We start from the raw sequence: 23,336 nt of genomic DNA, 5'->3' as shown, positions 1-23,336 counted from the left end.
CATCCTGCTGAGGAAAAAATAGACTCCTATAAAACCTAGAAACCGCATCAGAGAAGATGCAAAGCCAGCAGATCTGTTTCTAGGTGGGGGTCTATTAGAAGGATCCCCCTGGGCATTGATTTACAAAGGCCTTTTCCCTCCCTGTCTTCTATCAAATGACCTCGCCCATCTCGGGGGAGATGGATCTGTTCCCTATAGACTAATCTCCAGGCCTTTTTCTAATCAAGGCTTAAATATGCCAATCAATAGATCTTCACATCCCTTTTCTTAGGAGACTATTGAAGAGTCTCTCAGATCTCACTCTCAAGAGGCTCCTTCCTAGCATTCAGCCTAAAATTTCCTTTCCTTAATTTCCTCCTATTAGTCCCAGCTCAGCCCCCTTGTAACATCCTCAACATTCTCCCCCTTCTTCACAGGTACAGATGGGCAGTGGCGGTGGGACAGCGATTCCACTGCGAGGGAGACGTTGTGGGATGGTTCAGCAGTGGGACTGAGGCACTTGTTGGGGGACTCAGGGAGGGTTGGTAGGTGGCAGGAAGGTTGGGACGTTTGCCTCGGTGATTCTGGAAGGACTAAGCACCGTAGGAGGGTGGTTTGGCTAATTTACTGACATGGGGCTTGATCCATCAGCAGCTCCCCTTAAAGAGAATTTACCTACACTTTAAACAGCAAGTGCCGGATTCTTCTGTAACTTCTCTGGCTTCCCTGAAGCTACTCCTCTCACTTACTCCACTGAGAACCAGGGCAATCAGGCCTTACATTTGTCTATCTAAGGTGTTCATACTGTGCCAGTCACTGTGGTATCTTTGGCATCCTGCAGGATGAAATTCACTATAGAAGCGTAAGACGCTGTTAAGGACCAAGTTCTGCTCTTGGTTCCACTAGTATAAATCCAAGGTAACTCCATTGACTTCCACGTACTTCTCCCTCACTGCAGAGGAGGCTAATTCTGTAATAGACCAAAGAGGCTATTTTTAAAAAGGTCACAAGTGTGCCTGGGAGTGAACTGCACGTTCACAGTTGTCCCAAGTCTGCCAATAAGACTTCCTTAAATGAACCAACAAAGCACCTGTGCTCTGCTGCTCCACGTGTGGACTTTCAGCTGCCAATTCTCCAGGAAATGCCCATGATACACAGTACTGGATGGGATTTCACTCGCAGCCTTTTCTTGTTGAACTCATGATGTTTTTTTCTCCGGAGAGAGAGATGCACTGTGGGTTTGGTGTTACAAGCAGTTTATTTCTCTGAAAAACCAAAACAGCTGCAATGAAGTGAACTAAGGGCATGATTTACTGGCAATAAGCCCTATACACCGTGCATCTCCCCTTCGCACTGAACTGTCTTCTCTTCTGCCTTTTCCTTTCAGTTTGGTGTCCAAAGCCAGATGTGCAAAATGGAAGAATGGTCAATGTGTTAGATGAAAAAGAGTGTTACAACGTGAATGAAAACATTACTTTCAAATGCTCTCCTGGGTACCAATTTTCAGACCATTGGTATCAGTCTACAACAGACAGCTTGAATATTACATGTTCAGCTGATAGCACCTGGAAGGTGTTACACGAGTGTGTAAGCATCACAGTCCATTTGGGTTTCTTGATGCACCCTGTCCAATTTCTAGAGTAAAACATAACACTGTCTGAATGTATCTTTGCTTCTTTAAAATAATGAGGTCTGTTTGGCGAGGAAGATAGATCTGCCGTTGATACAACTTAAGTGGAAAAAATAAGTTGACCTGAAAGCAAACAAATCCCATCACTCCCCCACCCCATCTCTTTCTTGTATTTTAAGGGAGGAGGTTTTCGTCCTTTGGAGTGGCTGCTCCATGCCCAAAATAATATAAAATAGGTAAAATGTGGTCGTTAAAAATCACAACAGGAAGAAAATGTTATGCCCTATTATGAAGTAATAGCCGTCAGTGGTGTGGCACGTGATGTATCTTCTGTTGGTCTGGGGCACAGTCTAAAGCAAATATCATGGCTGACTGCTTTGGTGAGCAACTGCCAGGGTGTTCAGCATTGTACAAGTGTAAATGGAGCCCTGGTTCCTGTCCCAGGAGTTTACAGTCCAGTGCCTGATTCTGCAAGTTGCTCAGAACTTCCTCAATGTTGCTTAGCAGTCTCAGAGCCTGTAGAAGTTAAGAATTGAGGGCACTCAGCATTTATCGGGATCAGACCCTAAGTCAGGCACAGACGGTGTGAGACAGACACATGTAATAGACTGTGTGTATGTCCAGAAATTGTAAATGTCCAAAGCCTTCCCAAGATGGCTGCCAAAGCTGAGCACCCTGTCTCTCGGCCTCTCAGCCATTGCCACCCACACCTGCTGTCTCCAGGGCCAGAGAGGGAGAGAGCCCAGTTGCTCTGTTTCCCTGGCACTGGAGTCAGGAGGAGTGTGAGTGTCCAGGCTCTCTAGCTGCTGGAGCTTGGATGGAGTCTGTGTGGCCAGGGTCTCTGCCTGCTGGCTGGTGTGATCAACCACGAAGCCAAAACATTTCTATTTGGGGGTCTCTTGAAGCAGAATTTTTCTTGAAATCCCTTCCCATGAAAAATGTCAGGGTCGTTCTTGCTTTTGGTTTTTTTTTTCCGGTTCAGGATGAAACTGTTTTAAAAAGCACAATATAGTTCACATGAAATTTTCATTTTCTGGCCAGCTCTAATTGAGAATGTGCAACACCTTTCGGGATCATGTGTCAGATACAGACTGTATGAGACAGACACATGTAACACACTGGATAATGGTTCAGATCAAAAAGGACCAAGCATGCTTGTGAGGATAGGGCCTTATCTTCTTCAGCGTAATCACAGTCCCTCTGTTTCTATTTTACAGGAGAAGCAAATAATGTCTCCCCTGTGCAAGATGGTTCGCGAGAGTGTAAAGTTTCTCCACTGCAGTATATCTCTGACAGAACTGAGAACCCGTCTAGAAGAACGGAAACTGTATCTGGAGATTCAGAAACTTAAGCGGGACCTAGAAAAATACCAGGAATAGCTGAAATCTGTGACCCATTACTGTGACAAACTGTCTCCTTTGGATGCTGTTTGTATAATTACTTTGTACATATGATGATTGTTACTATTTGCAGAGAACTTGCTAGTACATTTAGTGATCCAGGAAGAGATTAGCCAGTACCTCAGGAATCAGATTTTTTTCATGCTGTGTGCCAGTGTTTGGGGTTTTTTTTCTTTCCTTTCAATCTGACAAATGTAAGTCCCTACTTGATAAACTAGGGATTTCTTCCTCTTACATGTTGTGGGGACTATAGTAAAAGGGTTGAATTCAGATTCCTTTCAATTCGAAAAGGGAAAGCAAGTTGAGAGAAACTAGATTAAAATGTACGAAAGTAAATGTTCAGTTGATGCAAGCATCAGACCCTATGCAGAATACACCAACAACCTTGAGCTTTCAGAAATCACCCAACTGTTGCATATATTTAACCTTAATGCATTATAACCCAAACATATTTAAAGTAGTGAATGGCTATTTAACTGCCTGATTTCCATGAACCTTAAGGGCAACTCTGTTCACAAATCCCTCTGCCCCACTGTGAAAATGTAAAGCTTAAAAAAAGCCAATTTTCTGCCCTATCCTCTTATTTAAAAAGTTGGCAGTTTTTTTCCTTCCCAAACTGAACACATCTATTTTTGGTTGACATCAGTGCTGATCTCATCTGTAGCATTTCTATATCCTCTCTCACACTCCCACGAATCGATGGTGAAAATTTAACTGTAGACAGCAACCCGCTAATCATTTCCCCCTTGCCCAATGAATGATAGGGGTGTCCTCTAACCTACACCTTTGTGATCAAGCAATTATTTCTGCCCTGCCGGGCTACAATAAAGTGCAACTGTAAAAACTGCTGATTGTCTTTGTTTTTATAATTTTCTCCCTTTGGCTGTAAGACAGGAAGATGCCCAGCATGTTTAAAGGCTCCTTTTCCTGATGAATGAAGCACCAATATCTCGCACGGGCCAGTGAGCCGTCACATCAGGGACTCGAAGGGGCATGGGACAGCCCCTCCTCTCACACCTAGAGATGGTTAGAGTTGAAACTTATTTGGCCAGGTAGTTTAGGGGGCAGCTTGTCCTACTGCTGCCAGAGGTACCTGTGCTGTGGAATTACAGGGGAAGGTCCGTCTCCAGCGTGGTTCGGTTTGCGTCTGTAAGGCAGGGGGAGCTTTGAGTCAGATACATCCCCGGTGTAATGACATTAGCGGAGGTGGATGGAGTAATAGCAGGGATGAATTTGACCCACACGATAAGTAGAAAGGATCCTTTGGTAACTGGACTGCCTCTTGTGTTTCAGAAATCATCACTGTTTGGGGGTGCTGATCAGCACAGGGGGGCGTCGTGCTGCTGTATCAGAATAACTTTGTCCCCAGAGCAGAACAATAACAATGCTGCGTTTCCCTTCCCCGGAGAATCCTTAGCTGTACAGCGCTGCAATGGCAGGTGCTTCTCTCTGCAAACTTTACACCAGCCAGCAGCTCCCTCTGTAAAGAAAGAACAATCGTGTGCAGCCTGCGGGGGTGCTAGACATAAATACCCCTCTGTCTCATTCTTCTGATGCTGCCCAGCCCTTGGAAGGGGGCAGGGGTAGGAAATGCTGTCACCCCCAGGTGTTTCCTATACTGAGGGGGTGACCACAGCCTGCCTCTGTGACGGTACTAACTGCAGCTGTATCCGGCTCTACCCCTTCCCCTGTGTGCCATGAGCATTACGCTACAGAGGGGGCTGGGCAGCATGTGCACCCTCTGCCCATCCCCTTCCTGGGCCCCTGCAGGTGCAGCGCACGGACTCCCACTTCCCCTTGCCTCATGTGCCTACGGGTGGCCATGCCTGGGGTCCGTGTTGCACAGTGCGCGGGCTGAGGAGCGGCTGCAGCCCAGCCTGGACTGCGCTGTCACCACCATTCTCTGGGAACTCACCTGGCACCATGACGTCACTTCCCTCTGGCTGGACCCTGCGGCTCCTGGGGACTCTGGTACTCATGCTGCTGCCCGGGGGAGCTCTCAGTGAGTAGGAGGATGAGCCTCTCCCTTCAATCCCATCCCCACCTTCTCCCCTCTCCTGACTTTCCCCTTCGCCCGCCCGCCGCACCCCTTGAATCTCCCTTTGCTTCCCTCGGGCAAGCTCCTTGGTGCTTGTGGTCGCCGAAGATCCCATGTCATCCTTACCGCTCTGATCCTGGTTTCCTGGCCAAATTCCAGCTCTGCCTTGCTACGTTTCTCCTGCAGTTCCAAACGGAGGTGGTGCTTTTCTTTCCTTAAGGCCCCATTCCACACAGCTCTTGAGCACGTGCTTAACTTTAAGCACACAGGTTGTGTTGACTTCCATGGGGCGACTCCCATGTTTCAAGTTGAGCTCACACTGTAAATGCTTGGACGCGACAGGTTGAAAAGTACTGTTTGGCCTGAGCGTTAGCCAATGCACAGGGTCTTGCAGGCTGTTTCTGTTAGAAGGAGAAATTGATGATCGAGCTCGGTGTTTCTCTGATGCAATCCTGTTAATTCCCAGAGAAAGGAGACAAAAGTCCTGATTCCCCGAAACAGCAGGAATCACACCGGAGACAGGTTTTTTGCTCACAGTTCCAAGCATTGTTTCTGCCAGCACACTACTGAAAAGCTCGCACTCTCCATTTTCTCTCAGCCCACATTACCAGTGCATTTCTTGCCATCTCCTTGGCTTTCCTGCTCCTTCTTTGTCTGCTTCTGGCTGCCTGGGCAGGTTCTCTCTGCCTGTTCCCTGGGTGATTCTGTTCACGCGCACAGAGCTGTCAAACAAAACTGACCAGCCTTGCGTGCAGCCTGTGTTTGGGCAGTGGCAAGCTGCAGAGACACTTTTCAAAGACACCATAATAGAGGCCCAGCTTCAATGTATACCCCAAATTAAAAAACACAGTAAAAGAACTGAAAAAGAGCCACCGTGGCTTAACAACCATGTAAAAGAAGCAGTGAGAGAGAAAAAGGCATCTTTTAAAAAGTGGAAGTCAAATCCTAGTGAGGTAAATAGAAAGGCACATAAACACTGCCAAATTCAGTGTAAAAATATAATAAGAAAAGACGATAAAGTCATTGCGGAGAAACTAAATTAATTCTTTGCTTCAGTCTTCACGGCTGAGGATATTAGGGAGATTCCCAAACCTGAGCTGTCCTTTATAGGTGACAAATCTGAGGCATTGTCACAGATTGAAGTGTCACTAGAGGAGGTTTTGGAATTAATTGATAAACTTTACAGTAACAAGTCACCGGGACCAAATGGCATTCATCGAGGAGTTCTGAAAGAACTCAAATGTGAAATTATGGAACTACTAACTATGGTTTTAACCTGTCCTTTAAATCAGCTTCTGTACCCAATGACTGGAAGATAGCTAATGTAATGCCAATACTTAAAAAGGACTCTAGAGGTGATCCTGGCAATTACAGACTGAGAAGTCTAATGTCAGTACCAGGCAAATTACTTGAAACAATAGTAAAGGATAAAATTGTCAGACACATAGAAAAACATAAATTGTTGGGCAAAATTCAACATGGTTTCTGCAAAGGGAAATCATGTCTTACTGATTTATTAGAGTTCTTTGCAGGGGTCAACAAACATGTGGACAAGGAGGATCCAGTGGACATAGTGTACTTAGATTTCCAGAAAGCCTTTGACAAGGTCCCTCACCAAAGGCTCTTATGTAAATTAAGTTGTCACGGGATAAGAGGGAAGATCCTTTGATGGATTGAGAACTGGTTAAAAGACAGGGAACAAAGGGTAGGAATAAATGGTAAATTTTCAGAATGGAGAGGGGTAACTAGTGGTGGTCCCCAAAGGTCAGTCCTAGGACCAATCCTATTCAACTTATTCATAAATGATCTGGAGAAAGGGGTAAACAGGGAGGTGGCAAAGTTTGCAGATGATACTAAACTGCTTCAAGATAATTAAGACCAAAGCAGACTGTGAAGAACTTTAAAAATATCTCACAAAACTAAATGATTGGGCAACAAAATGGCAAATGAAATTTAATGTGGATAAATGTAAAGTAATACATATTGGAAAAAACAACCCCAACTATACATACAATACAATGGGAGCTAATTTAGCTACAACTAGTCAGGAAAGAGATCGTGGAGTCATTGTGGATAGTTCTCTGAAGATGTTCACACAGTGTGCAGCGGCAGTCAAAAAAGCAAACAGGATGTTAGGAATCATTCAAAAAGGCATAGAGAATAAGATGGAGAATATCTTATTGCCCTTATATAAATCCATGGTAGGCCCACTTCTTGAATACTGCGTATAGACAGGGCCGGCTCCAGGCACCAGCTCAGCAAGCAGGTGCTTGGGGCGGCCAAGGGGAAGGGGCAGCATGTCGGGCTCTTCGGTGGTGGGTCCCTTGGTCCCTTTCGGAGGGAAGGACCTGCCACCGAATTGCTACCGAAGAAGAAAGCGGCGCTGTGGAGCTACCGCCGATCGCGATCGCAGCTTTTTTTTTTTTTTTCCGTCGCTTGGGGCTGCAAAAACCCTGGCGCCGGCCCTGTAACCTTGCCTTGGACAAAGTTATTAAGTGGCTTTCCATATAGCCAACCTTCCCAGGAAAGATGCTTAACACATGGTTGAAAGATCATCATTGAGAAGCCACCATAGCAATCTGGAGCCATCAACTTTGATTGTCTCTTAACTGCTGGCCCAACCCCAGGGAACAATGTTTTTTCTACACAGGGGTACCAGCATGGCTGGTGGATCTGCAGCTTCTCAGAATATGCACATGGCAAAAGAAACTATAATTAAGGGGAGGGGTGCTTCTCTGAGCATTGGGGCAGGCCATCAGCACATGTAAGATGGTCTGGCTGGAGAGAGAGAGAGAAGGCAGGAGGGACTCTGCTTAGCTTGAAACACTGACAAACCTTGGACTCGCAGAAGGGGTGAGATCAGACTAAAGGGGACATCGCAGAACTTCTGTTGTTTTGCAAAGATCTGTGCCTCTCTCTAGGTTTCTTTTAACAATAAAGTGACTGTGGCAAAGAAATTCCGTTGTTAAGGCCTGTGCTCCTTGCTTCCTTGCCTGAAGGGGTTAAACTAGAAGCCCAGAGTGCCCACAGCCAGGTGGAACCCTGAGGGACTGTGTGCAAGTGACTGGGGAAGGGAGAATTTGGGAGGTTTGATTCACTGATTTCAGGGTCTACGGCAGCTGAGCTGAGGAGTCCTACATCCCCAGGAAGAGCTCGGACAGAAGGTCTGAGCCTGGGAGCGTGCCTAAAGACCCAGAGCTAGAAACGTAACTAGAGTCTATCTAGAGCCAGTAGGGTGACCAGATGTCCCGATTTTACAGGGACAGTCCTGATTGTTGGGTCTTTTTCTTATATAGGCTCCTATTACCCCCCACCCCCGTCCCGATTTTTCACATTTGCTGTCTGGTCACCCTAACAGCCAGTGAGTTTAGAAGCATGTGGGAACCAGTGATTGGGGCCACTCACAGCAGACTGGTGTCCATTCAGTGCGATACTGGGGCAGGATGTGACCCCTGCAATCATTTTGCTGCAAATAAACTCACATATTACTAGATAAATCATATGTTCCTGCAAAGCTGGGACAAGATCCTTGGTGCTTCAGCACCAAAGCCACAGGTTTCTGCTGCCTGAGTCAAAGGGGACTCTTTGTTAGCTGCGAAGAGTGTAAGGACTCATTGTCTTCTTAACTTGCAATCAGCCATTACAGGGCAAAACTTGTCCATGTCTGTACGTATAGGCAGCACACTCACTAGATGCAACAATTTAAACTTTATTTAATTGCAACTTATTTTTCTTCGCATACTTCTTTCATACTAGTTTGCAAGGGGATGGAATGCTCAAATGTGCAGAGACAAGACATTTTGAGCTGTAAGGCCAATGTTTCAAGTTGTGGTAATTTTAGTGACCTTGTAACTCAAAAAGCAGCATGACCAAGTTTCTTCAGAATTCATAGACAAAACTCTTTTGTCTTCATAGTAAACCTGGCAATTTTCAGGCTAGTTCAATTTTTTCTAACCAAAAATTATATGGAGCTGAAAAAAGAGGTTATCACAATTTAACTATGGAGACTTGAGCATGGTTCCATCATACTGCTGTTCATGCTAATTAAAATAAGGGGGGGAAATAAATATATATAAAACCAGATTATGCTAAGAAACTGTGAAATGAACAGTGTTACCTTAAGACAGCTGTGTTTTTCTTCGTTTCTATAATTTATCCATGATGGGTTTTCTCACTTCCCTCTTTCACAAAGTACATTGAACGGTGTGATGGGAAGGATTAAAAAATAACAAAACAAACCCAATACCTCTAAATCTTCCTGTCTGTCTGCTTTCTCACATAATTATGTTATTTTTCTTTTGGGTATGCAGTGTGGCACAACTGAATGGCTGCAGCATGTTGATTTTATATCGCTGAGTGCTACAGGCTGACTTACCAGGCTGCTGGAGTAGTTTTAAGTGTCTAAGACAGATATATTTTTCTAGTGTGCTTAAAAAGAACCCTTCAGCAACTGAAAATAATAATTTCTCATTTTTTTTCACTACGTTTCAAGGAGCGCTGAAATAAATGTTTTTAATTTGTAGTACAGGTCACAGAATTCTAATACAGAGTATAACACAGAATTAATCTTTTATATTTAATGTAGAGAAATATACTAAGGTATTTTAAAAGCAACGTACCATAATGGAGGACTTGCTATTTCTTTGTAGTACCTGAAGTAAAATTTAAAACACACAGAAGAACAGATTTAGATGCTTCAGGGATAATGCTAAATTAGATGGTTTGAGCCTAATTTTACATACCATGCTCATACATATGCTTAACATTTTGCTTAGCTATACTCAATTCCCTGTCTTGCAAATACTTATGTCTATGTGCAACTTTACACATGTAATGTCATTGACTTAGTGGGCATACTCATGTACAAAAAGTTACTCAGGTACTTAAATATCCATAGGATTAGGCCTAAACAATGTAGATCTCTGGTCACTGTCAAATGTGAAACGATATCCATATTTTAATTGCTAGGGAATGGCTACAAATTCAATTTTAAAGTCCATTTTAAATGTATTCACAAATGTTTCTATTTTTCATCAACATTTTAATGTACGTGATTTTTGTAAAGAAAAATAATGAAGCTGTCTGACTTAAATACAAGGAAATAGTTAACATATCTAGTGTATTGGCTTCCCAGGGAAGAAAATCTGAAAAGGAGATTTGAATGACAATCTTTAAATCTGCATTTGTTTCTGAACCTGTTAGTCTGATATTAGCTGGAACCCAAAGAAAAGCTGCCATCGACAATAGCTATCACATCTGTTTAGGCTATAAAGTTCCAGTTGAACAACATGTTAACTTTTTTTCCTATTATTTGTGTGGCTCAGAGGGACATCAGAATGTAAACAAAAATGTGAAGACTCATAGAGTAAAGAAATACTAAAGTATTATAGTAGTGCCTGCAATTTGGACCAGATGTTGTCCAAACATATCGAATGCAAATGGAAATATTCCTGTGACTTAAATAGGCTTTGGATCAGGCTTGTAGTGAGATAATCTTTGCTCAGAATTCACAGTGTAAGAACTGAACAAACCCTTGAGGTAACTTAAATAAAAAGAGTAGTTAGGCCTATTAGAGAGAATTTTGTAGGCATAGCTAGTCCTAATCTAGACATATTATTTGTACAGCCCATTCAACTGACAAAAAAAGTAGTAAATGTGCACATAAAGTGCGTAAGTATCTTTCTTGGCAACATTTTCTGTAACAGAAATATATCTGGCTTTTAGGAGCTGTTATTAAATGAAATACGGATTGTCAATTTCAACTTTGAGGTGATCTCTCATGCTGCTAGAATTAAAAGGAAATTTGAGAAACTGTGTAATGGGAGCAATGCTAGGTTTTTGTTGTTGAAGGGCTTGAGTGGGTTTTTGTTGTTGAGTGCTGTGCTGGGATAATTGGGGATCTGATTGCAGAGTGTTATGTTGTATATTTTTAAAATGAGCATTGAGGGTACCGAGTTTAGAATGGGCACTGTGTGTGTACAATATAAATGAAAACCAAGTAAAGAAGTAAAAGGACCAAACCAGCATTATTTTTGGTGCCCTTCAATATATGCTTTTTAAATATTTTAAAATATGATGATAAAAACTACGACTGAAAACAAATGCCAGGCTAAAATAACATCAAAGATTTCTCATCTAAAAACCAGTGTGTCTTTCAGTTTGAGAAATCATGAGACATTTGAGTTGAAAATCTGATGTTGAAAACAAAAGGACCCACTATGCTTCCAACTCTATTGTGCCAGGGATCATACTGTAGCGAGCTGACCAAGTTATAAAGTGCATTTGGTGTCATCTGTCCAGCAGCTTGTACCAAACCATGCCACAGCCCTGGTCTTTACACAGTAAAGCAACATGTTTTGCTCCCATCCATGCAGGGCAGTAACCAGGGCCGGCTCCAGGCACCAGCGGAGGAAGCACTTGCCTGGAGCAGCACATGATAAGGGGCGGCAGAGTCCGAGCAGCTTTTCTTTTTTTTTTTTTTTTTTTTTTGCTTGGGGAGGCAAAAATGGTAGAGCCGGCCCTGCGTATAGATGTGGTCTCCTCATCTCAAAAAAGATATACTGGCATTAGAAAATGTTCAGAGAAGGGCAACTAAAATGATTAGGGGTTTGGAACAGGTCCCATATGAGGAGAGATTAAAGAGGCTAGCACTTTTCAGCTTGGAAAAGAGGAGACTAAGGGGGGAGATGAATAGGGGGTTCTAACTTCTAACAGTGACCAGCATTTCCCTGGTGCCTGATCAGTGTGATTGTGACCGGAATAGGACCACTGCTAATGTAATTACTACTGAGCATAACTGACTTGGTGAGAGACTCTCCATGCGGGATCTGCAGTGCGAAGTCTGCCCAGCCTGACTGAGGCTAGGTGTACGAGCTGGCTCAGGAACAGGAGTGCTTCTGGCTTGCCTGTGGGGATGTGCATGGAACTGACACCCAGTGCAGTGGTGCAACCAGTCTGATGTTTTGTTTTTTAAAAAAGAGGAAATTGTCACGGCAGTATAAGCCTGAATCTCACTGAGCTGAGACAGCCCCATGATGCTGCTGTTAAATGACTTTACTGTTGAAAACAGGGATTCCGGTTTAAACCATTCTATAGTTTGAAATTAACTTGTGGTTTGGACACTTGGTTACGTCTGTAGGCTGAGCTCATTGCACGCACCACTGGGCTTCTTTTGTTCCTCCATTCTCCACCACGAGATCCCTGTGAGCCACCCTCCCACCCCGCTCTGTTTCCCACGGGCCGGATTGAAAGCCCTGACAGCTGTAGTTTGCCCTCCGGTTTTAAATGGTACTGGGAGAACAGGCAGTGTTGACATGGCAGGTATTATGCTAGAAGGTGTTAATGGATGAGATCAACCAGTTCTTTGATCTATTGACAATTACCAGATGCAAGAAGCTCTGTTTGCTCCTCGTCCCTTTTCCGATTGTCCACATTCCACCAAAATCAATAGGCTTCTGCCTACTGATGCCTAGAACGTTTGGAATTGATTGGATGTGGTGTTCAGAAGTGATCATGTTACCAACATGAAGAAGAGCTCTGTGCAAGCTCTAAGCTTGTGTCTCTCACCAATCAAAGACATTCCCTCACCCACCTTGTCTCTTTCTAATATCATGGGACCATGATGACTACAATAACACTGCATGTTACAGACAAACAGAAACACTGTCTGGTTTAGCGTAGGGCCTTGCATTTCCCTTTCTAATTCCAAACGCAGGCTAGAATCCTATAGTGACTGCCACCCATATTCCCATTTGTTTTTCTTGTATTTTCTAAGCAGTTTCCTTGCAATGACTTGAGTTAAATTCTGAGCAATGGGATTGCATGGATCTGAGCGAGAGAGGGTAGAATATGGACCTCTGATTTTCCCCAGCTATGTCTCTCACATCACATTCTTGTCGAGGAGATTTCACCTCAATAGGTTTTCCTGGCTAAGTATGTCCTTATATGCTTCATGTTTTACCCTTAGGTTATTGTGCTGATCCACCTGACATTCCCAATGCTGTTCGGAAGACTAGTGTTGGCACATTGATTCCAGCTGGGATGGTGATTAAATATGGCTGCCACCCAGGTTATAAGCTGATCGCTGGACTAAGGCAAGGGCGTATTACTTGTCTTCAAAATTCGACATGGTCTTCAGCGCCGAACTTTTGTCAGAGTAAGTATTTGGCTAAATTATCTTTGTTTTAATTGAGCAAATTTAACACCAATAGGGAGATTGTGCTTCTAGTCAGCGTGTGTATGGTTCAAAGTGTAGAGATGGGGTGAGAGAGAAAAGGAGGGATAGTCAGGGTCTTCTCTCCCTGCTAACGCTGGGGATTATGGTTAGCAATTTGAGGTGCGAACCTCACTCCCAGTCTGGCCCCTTTACGCCAAGTAAAAGGTCCAGAGTGACAAAACAGGTCTTTAAATGCCCCGGATCTGTCCAGAAGAGGACTCCACTCAAAGACAACAATAGGGCTGTCTTCCCAGAATCCTCTTGCAAGGCTTGAAGTAAGTGGTGTGCCAGTGGGAGGGGTGTGTTGGGGCATTTCACAGCACATAGCCCTGCAGAGATTCTGGGTAAAGCTGAAGCCAAACCCATAGGCAGCTGCGCACAGGTCCCCAGGGCTGTCTGTGTGGAGCAGTCCAGTACTGGAAGGTACAAAGGCACCTTAAAGTTTGCATACACCCCAGGGCTATGAATTCCCTGTTGTGCCTCTTAAAATCTGCCACTTTTACATTTCTATGCTTACGGACAGATCTGTTGCCCCCATCCAGCATCTCCATCTGCACCTAAAGTAGATAGCGATCAAGATAGATCACAGCATATCACCTGCTTTCTTATACATAGTATGGCTATAACACAGCAGCTGCTAATCACTGAGTTTATCTGTGATGAAGGCCAAAAATACCCTGCCAGCTGCAATCAGAACAGCTGCCCATAAGAACAGTGAAAATGAAGGCCCAGGAGATAAAACTTTCTCTCAAACCAAACCTCTTCAGCAATGTCAAGGAAATGCCAATTTTCTATAGCTTGCAAAGCTTTCAGATATACCTGGTAAAATGAATCTGCAGCTACACAATTGTCTTTGCTGTGATTTAACGCGGTTGCTGTTGTTGGTGTCTCTCAGAAGTTCGTTGTCCAGCTCCAGATGTTAACAACGGAACACAGACACCGATGCCAGGACCTGGAGAGAAGACCTATGCGTTTGGGGACAAAGTTACAATTGAATGTGATTTTGGGTATGATCTCAAAGGCAGTATCAACGGAAATGCTCAGATTAGCTGCAAACATGATGGCACATGGGATCCTGCCGTACCAGTTTGTGAACCAGGTCAGTAAAAATGGTGGATGACTGCCATTCTTCCAGCTCTGGCCTGGTGTCTCCTGTCCCTGGTGGGCAATCCTCAGCCCAGCTGTGACTACTAGGCCAGCCTGAGTATGCCCTAGGCCCTACAGGCTGGGACCCTGAGATAAAGTGCATCTCACAGCAGCCTTTGTTACTGAGGGTTGTATGGAGCTCCTGCTACAGATTAAAGATGCTATCCCCCTATGCTCTTCTTAAGAGAGGATAGTAGTGCAAATGCAAACTGCAGCTCTGTGTCTGAGGGGTGGAGGGGATCAGGTCTCAAAATGCTCAACACCTGAAAAGAGTTTTAGGCATCCAATTATTGTCACCCTAACTAACCTTCCCCTTCGCTAGTTTGGAAGAGATGGGCAGCTGGGGATAAGGATGTCTCTGTGTATCTACGGGAAGCTTCAGTTGTGGGTGTGGGGCTGAGGTGTTTGGGGGACTCGGCTGGTTTGGTAGCTTGGAGGAAGATTGGGAAGCTGGGAGAGCTTTGAGCAGCTGGAAGAGGTTCAGATCTGGATTTGGAGGAGTGGAAGTGTAATAGGACCAATTTACTGAGTCAAGGCCTGACCTTCTGGTCAATGGAAGCTGCAGGCGTTCAGCATCTCTCTGGATCATCATCATCCCTGTTTCAGTGCTGTTCACGGAGCATGTGAATGACTGTCACAGCAGCCGAATGGCCACATAAACATTTAACCATCTTTTCATCATTTTTGTGCATGCTGTCCTGATGCCATGCACAGCAAGAGATGAACACCAAGATAGCAGGTTGTTGGACATACCTGGGGGGTTCTTTCAGGTATTATGGAAAGACTGTTTTTTCCCTGTAATGGCATCAGGAAAGGCTGGGAATCTGTCACCTCCTTTTCTTTTTAGAGATTTTTATCTACTGTATAAATAATGTATTTTTCTGTCTTCAATTCTAGTTTGTTCCCAACCCCCAAACATCTCCCATGGCCAGTACAATGACTGGGGCAAGAGAGTTTTTGTTGTTGGCTCATCGGTAACTTACAGATGTGACAGAGGCTTCTCACTTGTTGGAAATGCCTCCATTCAGTGTATCACTGGTGATGAGGTCACTCCAACCTGGAGCAAGCCTACCCCTCAGTGCGAAGGTAACTCATTCACTAAAATGACTTGTATTGGGAAAGGGTAGAAAAGATTCTTGAATGATCTGGTGCAATGTGTCCCCATAACCCATCCGCCCTCTGCCATCCCATTGCTGACCACTCCTTTCCAGTGCCTTCAATGTTCCCAGAAACCTACTCCCTGAGACTCACGCTGCCAGTTTCCTCTCTCACCCAGCACCCATATATGTGATCGGCTGTTTGACCCACATCCGAGCTAATGCTAGTCCTCCTTTCACACTGGTTTCTCCACCGCCTGTACCTGACCCTTTTTCTGGCTACTGGTTCCCAGCACAGCTGTCCTGACAGCATCCCCTTAAGCCTATAATCCTCCGTGTCTGCACTACCAGTACGTTTGCAGGAACAGTGAATCCAAAAAGCTGAAATCATCCTGGTGGCTTGATTTAGCAGCAGGAAGCTGCAGGGAGGGCGGGCAGCATGGAAGGTGTTCATGTATTGAATGCTGCATTGACCCATCTCCAGTATTCCCATAATCCTCCCCCCCCCCCCCCCCGAGACCTGCCAATAGTCAAATTTCATCACAAATCCAGGGCAATAAGAAATGATCTGTTGGGATTGCCTGTGGAATTAAGAACTTTCCTTAAACACAAAGGTCAACAGCAAAATTAAGAAAATATGATGTTTTGTGGCCATGTGTTTTCACAATGTTCAGATTGCTTGGAAGATAGATCCAGCAGTCCTCTACGTGTCTTGGCTTTCATTGTTCCCTGTTTTAGACTGAGCACCAACATCCTTGCTGTTTCCCTCAGTGGTTGAAAATGGAAGGATGACTCCAAAAATGTTTGTATTTACATATAGTGTCCCTCTTGAGTTTTCTTGTAACAGAAGCTACCTAGTCAACAGCAGCAAAGAAAGCCAGTGCGTAGGTGACAGTAGATGAAATTTTCCTGTATCAGCTTGTGAGTGGGGTGTATATAATGATGGGCTATGCTCTGACCACTTCTCTGACACGCACACTCAGATACTGAATAACTACAATGTATGGAGAGGTGGTGCGGTGCCAGCACATGGCCGGGCAATGGAGACCTCCGAGTTCTAATCCCAGTTCTGCCACTGTCTTCCTCTCAGGCTTTGGGCAAGTCTCTTTGCTGCTCTGCCTCAGTTTCTCTGTTTGTAAGATAGTTTCTTTCCTTATTTGCCTTACAGAGGTGTGGGGAGGATTAATCAGTACTTTAAAAGATGTGCACTATGTAATAAAAGGATCTGGAAAGCCTTGTTTGGTGTTTTGCAGAGACTCAGTGTCCAGTCCCACATATTCAACATGGAAGCCTGAAATCTCCACTTCCACATAACTATACACACAGAACCAATGTCACGTTTCAGTGTGATCCTGGTTACATCCTCAGGGGCGCTGATAGGATTCAATGCCAAGCTGATGGCAAGTGGTATCCGCAGCTACCCGTTTGTGGCCCAGGTAAGTGTGTGACAGAGTAGGGTGATGCTCTGTGGGGTGTCTATATTGGGGCAAGTTTCTATAGTCTATCAAACTCATTATGTTGCATGTGATATGATTGAATGAATGTGATGTGAATAGTGTGTATTAGATTATCTGCCTGTCTTTTTCCCCCAGCTTCCTTTCTTCCATTTTATGTCTATCTAGGCTGCAGCCTTTTTCTGTTGAAGTTCCCTTCTCACTTTCTCTCGAGAATCAAATGAACGTCAGAGAGTTCAGACCCCTGGGAAAAGCAATTGGTGAGAAAAGACAGGGGCTAATTGCCCGAGTTTAATACTGAAAGACCAGGTGCGGCTTGCTGCGGAGAGCAGAGTCTGAGGCCAGTCAACACCAGATAAAAACAGCTCTGGGTTTGGGAGGTAATTCAAATGCTGGGGCAGTTAATCTTCATCTGCAGGCACTAAACTGGGAGGACTGCAGAGTGGAAAAGCTGGATTTTTGACATCTGGGTTTTTGTTCATGGAATGTTTTGGTGCCTGTCCTTTCCCAGCTCCGGGGAGGACAAAGAAAACAAGAAAGCACCTGTGACTTTCATTTTACAAATGAGACACCACCTTGAGGTATCCCTGTGATAGTGTAGAAGATGGAGATTCCTTATTGTCATAGGTGGTATCAAGACAGGCCTCCTGAAGTGCCCCTCCTGACTAGAAGTGGCTGTGCAGGCACCCACCTCAGTTTCCCCTTGTTAATGATCTTGCCGCTATGCTTTTTCAGTCTGATAATACCCCTGCTGAGGGCTAATTCATTAACATGAATGCTTCAGAATATCTGCCCCACCCATCCAAAGTCATAACAGAGTACATCTCTAATGTCAAAAACAGGCTCTTCTTTAGCGTCCCTCTTGAGACAGAGTGCCAGGTTCCTACATTTCTCCGCAGTATCCCTTACCTGAACTCAAATCCCAAATCAAGTAGAGTAAGCAGTGTGCACCTACCCTGGCCTTCACAAAAATGCAAAGTAACCCGGCCACTCACCTTGTGCTCATATTCCTAATGCCCTTCTGGGTTTTTCCTCAGTTCCTTGTTCCTAGTTTGAAACACTGACCCACAAGATGGTTTCCTTGGATCTTCTTTCTTGGCCGGAAGAGGTCAATAGACTAACTTCCCTCCACTGCTCTCTTAGCCTTGAGCTTTTCCTGGTTCTCTTCCTCAAGCTGCTAACCACTTTTGTTCCTTGGAGAACTTGAGCAGTTCTCTCAAGACCTTTGACCTAATCTCAGCTTCACCTTACTACCTACCCTTACCAATTGCTACTGGCCCCTTTATGTAGACTGTGTGTCCTTTCTCCAGTCCCCTTAGAAGGCCATTTGCAAAGCACAGATGGACAGGGCTTCCTTCTTAAATGGGCTAGTCCTGTCTGTGACCATATGCTTTTATATCATATGCAATGGTTTATCAATAATTAAATACGGATACTGTCTTCTGTTCGTATGAACCCTGATATGGTGATATCAATTCCCTGCCTTCACAGGAGACACATAGAGTAATTACAGCATGATCCCTAGGGGTCCCAAGTTGTCTACTCTTAATTAGCTGTCACACATGAAGTTTTTGGCTTTAATCTCTCTCTGCCTCAGTTCCCCCATCTGCAAAATGGGGGTAACATTGCTGACCCTACCTCTAGAAGGGTATGATGAGAATTCACTCACCGATGTTTATAAAGCTCCTCAGAAAGGTCCTCAGAAAAGGTGCTATACAAATGGAAATTTGCTATACGATCCTAACTCTTTATTCCCTCTCTTCATAAGGGAAAGCGTATTGTTTTCAAGCCTGGTGATGTATTTAACAACGTAACAGTTCTCCTTTTAATTCCATGCAAGTGCTAGAATCACGCTACTTCTCTACACATTACTGCTATTCATGTTTCTCATTGCTTACTATTACTGTCCCCTGTGAAGCAGGTAGTCATTGCAGTTTGTGTCCCCTCATAACTCTGCATCGTCGCGTACCCCAGCCCACAATTCAGCCCTAGGTGTTTTATATCATTGCAGTTACTGAACCAAATTCTGTGCTCAGTGCAGTGGTGAGCAGAATGTAGGCCACTGATTTCCAGAGCTGGTCTCACATGCCACATTCTTATAAGGGCGCTTCATTCTCCATAGGTTTCAGGGTTAAATGACTTTTACAGGTCCCTGTCTTGTTTTGGATTGTTAGGGAGATGTTCCTACCCGCCAGTACTTGCATATGCTGACAGAAGCAATCAGAGAGAGTTTCTAGTTGGTACCATAGTGACCTACTCCTGCAGACGAGGTTACACACGCATCCCTGGAGTATCTCCGCATGTGACTTGTCTTACAAATTTTACGTGGTCTAAACTCTCAGAACTATGTCAGAGTAAGTAACTCAATTTTCAGCTGAGTTTTCTTTGCTTTAGTTTATATACAAATGTAAGAGCAATTTAAGAGCTTATGGGGGGGCACTTTGGGGCCTGGTTGGCCTCCAGTTGCTGAGCACCTGCAGATCTGACTGCAGCTGGAGTTGTGGGTGCTCAGCACCTCTGAAAATCTGGTCCAAGAGACATTGAGCAATTGGCTGTGTGAATGTGTCTGTACCGTAGACATGGTGATACCAGTGTGATGTGATGAACTGCATTTATTGTACAACTTTTCACATGCTCAATATCAAGGAAATGCCAAATTTCTATAGCTTGAAAAGCTTTCAGCTCCACCTGGTAAAACGAATCTGCAGCCACACAGTTCTTTGTTGTGATTTAATGCGGTTGCTGTTGTTGGTGTTTCTCAGAAGTTCGTTGTCCAGCTCCAGACGTTAACAACGGAATACAGACACCGATGCCTAGACCTGGAGAGGAGACCTATGCATTTGGGGATAGTGTTACAATTCAATGTGATTTTGGATATGGTATCAAAGGCCGTATCAACGGAAATGCTCAGATTCACTGCAAACATGATGGCAGATGGGATCCTGCCGTACCAGTTTGCGAACCAGGTCAGTATAAATGGTGGAGAACTGTCATTCTTCCAGCTCTGCCCTGGTGTCTCCTGTCCCTGGTGGGCAATCCTCAGCCCAGCTGTGACTGCTAGGCCAGCCTGAGTATGCCCCAGTCCTCTACAGGCTGGGACCCTGAGATTCAGTGCATCTCAGAGCAGCCTTTGTTACTGGGGGTTGTATGGAGCTCCTGCTACAGATTAAAGATGCTATCCCCCTATGCTCCTCTTAAGAGAGGATAGTGGTGCAAATGCAAACTGCAGCTCTGTGTCTGTTCGGGGGCGGAGGGGCTCAGGTCTCAAAATGCTTAGCACCTGAAAAGAGTTTTAGGCATCTAATTATTTTCCAAAGGCCTTGTGAGGATTTTGGTCACTCAGAGGATTTTCCGAGCTGTGGGTGTATATACATGAGCAGCCCTGGGACTAGTTTAGCATCATGCTATAAAATGTGTATTAATTCCATGGATGACCTCCAACGACTAAAACCAACCACTAAGAAAAACTATATTAACCATCAGACATAGGGTGAAGGGGATAGGACTAACTAACCTCCCCCTTTGCTAGTTTGGAAGAGATGGGCAGTTGGGGATAAGGATGGCTCTGTGTATCTACAGAGAAGGTTGAGGTGTGGGGGTGCAGCTGAGGTGTTTGTTGGGGGACTCGGAGGGTTTGGTAGCTTGGAGGAAGATTGGGAAGCTGGGAGAGTTTTGAGCAGCTGGAAGAGGTTCAGATCTGGATTTGGAGGAGTGGAAGTGTAACAGGGCCAATGTACTGAGTCAAGGCCTGACCTTCTAGTCAATGGAAGCTGCAGGCGTTCAGCATCTCTCTGGATCATCATCATCCGTGTTTCAGTGCTGTTCACGAAGCATGTGAATGACAGTAACAGCAGCCGAATGGCCTCATACAGGGCTGGCTCCAGGCACCAGCCTGGCAAGCAGGTGCTTGGGGCGGCCGCTCCAGAGAGGGGCGGCACGTCCAGCTATTCGGCGGCAATTTGGCGGATGGTCCCTCACTCCTGCTCAGAGCGAAGGACCTCCCGCCGAATTGCCGCCGCAGATCAAGATCACGGCTTTCTTTTTTTTTTTTTTTGGCTGCTTGGGGTGGCAAAAACCCTGGAGCCGGCCCTGGCCTTATAAACACTTAACCATCTTTTCATCATTTTTGTGCATGCTGTCCTGATGCCATGCATAGCAAGAGATGTACACCAAGATAGCAGGTTGTTGGAAATACCTGGGGTGTTCTTTCAGGTATTATGGAAAGACTCTTTTTTTCCTGTAATGGCATCAGGAAATGCTGGGAATCTGTCACCTCCTTTTCTTTTTAGAGATTTTTATCTACTGTATAAATAATGTATTTTTTACTCTTCAATTCTAGTTTGTTCCCAACCCCCAAACATCTCCCATGGCCAGTACAATGACTGGGGCAAGAGAGATTTTGTTGGTGGCTCATCGGTAACATACAGATGTGACAGAGGCTTCTCACTTGTTGGAAAAGCCTCCATTCAGTGTATCGCTGGTGATGAGGTCACTCCAACCTGGAGCGAGCCTACCCCTCAGTGCGAAGGTAACTCATTCTGCATTACACTAAAATGACTTGTATTGGGAAAGGGTAGAAAAGATTCTTGAATGATTTTGCGCAATGTGTCCCCATAACCCATCCGCCCTCTGCCATCCCATTGCTGACCACTCCTTTCCAGTGCCTTCAATGTTCCCAGCAGCCTACTCCCTGAGACGCACGCTGCCAGTTTCCTCTCTCACCCAGCACCCATATACGCAGGGCCAGCTCCAGGCACCAGGTCAGCAAGCTGGTGCTTGGGGTGGCCCATGGAAGGGGGTGGCATGTCCGGGTCTTGAGCGGCAATTCGGCGGCGGGTTCCTCAGTCCCTCTCGGAGGGAAAGACCGGTCGCCAAATTGCCGTTGCGAAGAATGAAGCGGCACGGTAAAGCAGCCGCCAATCGCAGCTTTTTTTTTTTTTCTTCGCTGCTTGGGGCGGCAAAAACGCTGCAGCCGGCCCTGCATATATTTGATCTGGTGTTTGACTCACATCCAAGCTAATGCTTTTCCTCCTTTCACACTGATTTCTCCACCACCTGTGCACGACCTTTGTTCTGGCTACTGGTTCCCAGCACAGATGTCCTGACAGCATCCCCTTAAGCCTATAATCCTCCCTGTCTGCAATACCAGTACGTTTGCAGGAACAGTGAATCCAAAAAGCTGAAATCATCCTGGTGGCTTGATTTAGCAGCAGGAAGCTGCAGGGAGGAGTGGGCAGCATGGAAGCTGTTCATGTATTGAATGCTGCATTGACCCATCTCCAGTATTCCCATAATCCCCCCCCAGGAGACCTGCCAATAGTCAAATTTCATCACAAATCCAGTGCAATAAGATATGATCTGTTGGGATTGCCTGTGGAATTAAGAACTTTCCTTAAAAAACAAAGGTCAACAGCAAGATTCAGAAAATGTGATGTTCTTTTGTGGCCATGTGTTTTCACAATGTTCAGATTGCTTGGAAGATAGATCCAGCAGTCCTCTATGTGTCTTGGCTTTCTTTGTTCCCTGTCGAAGACTGAGCACCAACATCTCTGCTGTTTTCCCTCAGTGGTTGAAAATGGAAGGATGACTCCAAAAATATTTGTATTTACATCTAGTGTCACTCTTGAGTTTTCTTGTAACAAAAGCTGCCTAGTCAACAGCAGCAAAGAAAGCCAGTGCGTAGGTGACAGTAGATGAAATTTTCCTGTATCAGCTTGTGAGTGGGGTGTATATAATGATGGGCTATGCTCTGACCACTTCTCTGACACACACGCTCAGATACTGAATAACTACAATGTATGGAGAGGTGGTGCGGTGCCAGCATATGGCCGGGCAATGAAGACCTCCGAGTTCTAATCCTGGTTCTGCCACTGTCTTCCTCTCAGGCTTTGGGCAAGTCTCTTTGCTGCTCTACCTCAGTTTCTCTGTTTGTAAAATAGTTTCTTTCCTTATTTGCCTTGCAGAGGTGTGGGGAGGATTAATCGGTACTTTAAAAGATGTGCTCTAAGTAATAAAAGGATCTGGAAAACCTTGTTTGGTGTTTTGCAGAGACTCAGTGTCCAGTCCCACACATTCAACATGGAAGCCTGAAATCTCCACTTCCGCGTAACTATACATACAGAACCAATGTCACGTTTCAGTGTGATCCTGGTTACATCCTCAGGGGCGCTGATAAGATTCAATGCCAAGCTGATGGCAAGTGGTATCCGCAGCTACCCATTTGTGACCTAGGTAAGTGTGTGACAGAGTAGGGTGATGCTCTGTGGGGGTCTATATTGGGTCAAGATTCTATAGTCTACAAAACTCATTATGTTGCATGTGGTATGATTGAATGAATGTGATATGAATAGTGTGTATTAGATTATCTGCCTGTCTTT

General features: G+C 44.9%; 2 protein-coding genes across 13 annotated transcripts in view; both read left to right on the top strand.

Moving 5' to 3' along the window:
• Window positions 1-3,856, top strand: part of LOC101943703 (C4b-binding protein alpha chain-like) — a 30,480-nt gene extending 26,624 nt beyond the window's left edge. For 10 of the 12 annotated variants that reach the window (XM_065594561.1, XM_065594569.1, XM_065594565.1 and 7 more), the window contains 2 exons: window positions 1,367-1,566; window positions 2,827-3,856. In XM_065594561.1, coding sequence (XP_065450633.1) covers window positions 1,367-1,566; window positions 2,827-2,988 — 362 coding nt within the window. In that variant the 3' untranslated portion in view covers window positions 2,989-3,856. The remainder of the gene's footprint in view (window positions 1-1,366; window positions 1,567-2,826) is intronic. The other 2 variants (XM_065594568.1, XM_065594567.1) reach the window with 1 other exon arrangement.
• A 928-nt stretch (window positions 3,857-4,784) lies between these two features.
• Window positions 4,785-23,336, top strand: part of LOC135982814 (complement receptor type 2-like) — a 67,452-nt gene continuing 48,900 nt past the window's right edge. The window contains exons 1-9 of the mRNA XM_065591018.1: window positions 4,785-5,011; window positions 13,014-13,202; window positions 14,158-14,361; window positions 15,306-15,494; window positions 16,759-16,941; window positions 19,134-19,313; window positions 19,722-19,925; window positions 21,299-21,487; window positions 23,008-23,190. Coding sequence (XP_065447090.1) covers window positions 4,933-5,011; window positions 13,014-13,202; window positions 14,158-14,361; window positions 15,306-15,494; window positions 16,759-16,941; window positions 19,134-19,313; window positions 19,722-19,925; window positions 21,299-21,487; window positions 23,008-23,190 — 1,600 coding nt within the window. The 5' untranslated portion in view covers window positions 4,785-4,932. The remainder of the gene's footprint in view (window positions 5,012-13,013; window positions 13,203-14,157; window positions 14,362-15,305; window positions 15,495-16,758; window positions 16,942-19,133; window positions 19,314-19,721; window positions 19,926-21,298; window positions 21,488-23,007; window positions 23,191-23,336) is intronic.

The sequence above is a fragment of the Chrysemys picta genome, chromosome 4 (genome assembly GCF_011386835.1).
Source record: "Chrysemys picta bellii isolate R12L10 chromosome 4, ASM1138683v2, whole genome shotgun sequence".
Classification (NCBI taxonomy): Eukaryota; Metazoa; Chordata; order Testudines; family Emydidae; genus Chrysemys; species Chrysemys picta.
Note: the sequence above shows the minus strand (reverse complement) of the source record. Positions and strands in the feature narration are given on the sequence as shown.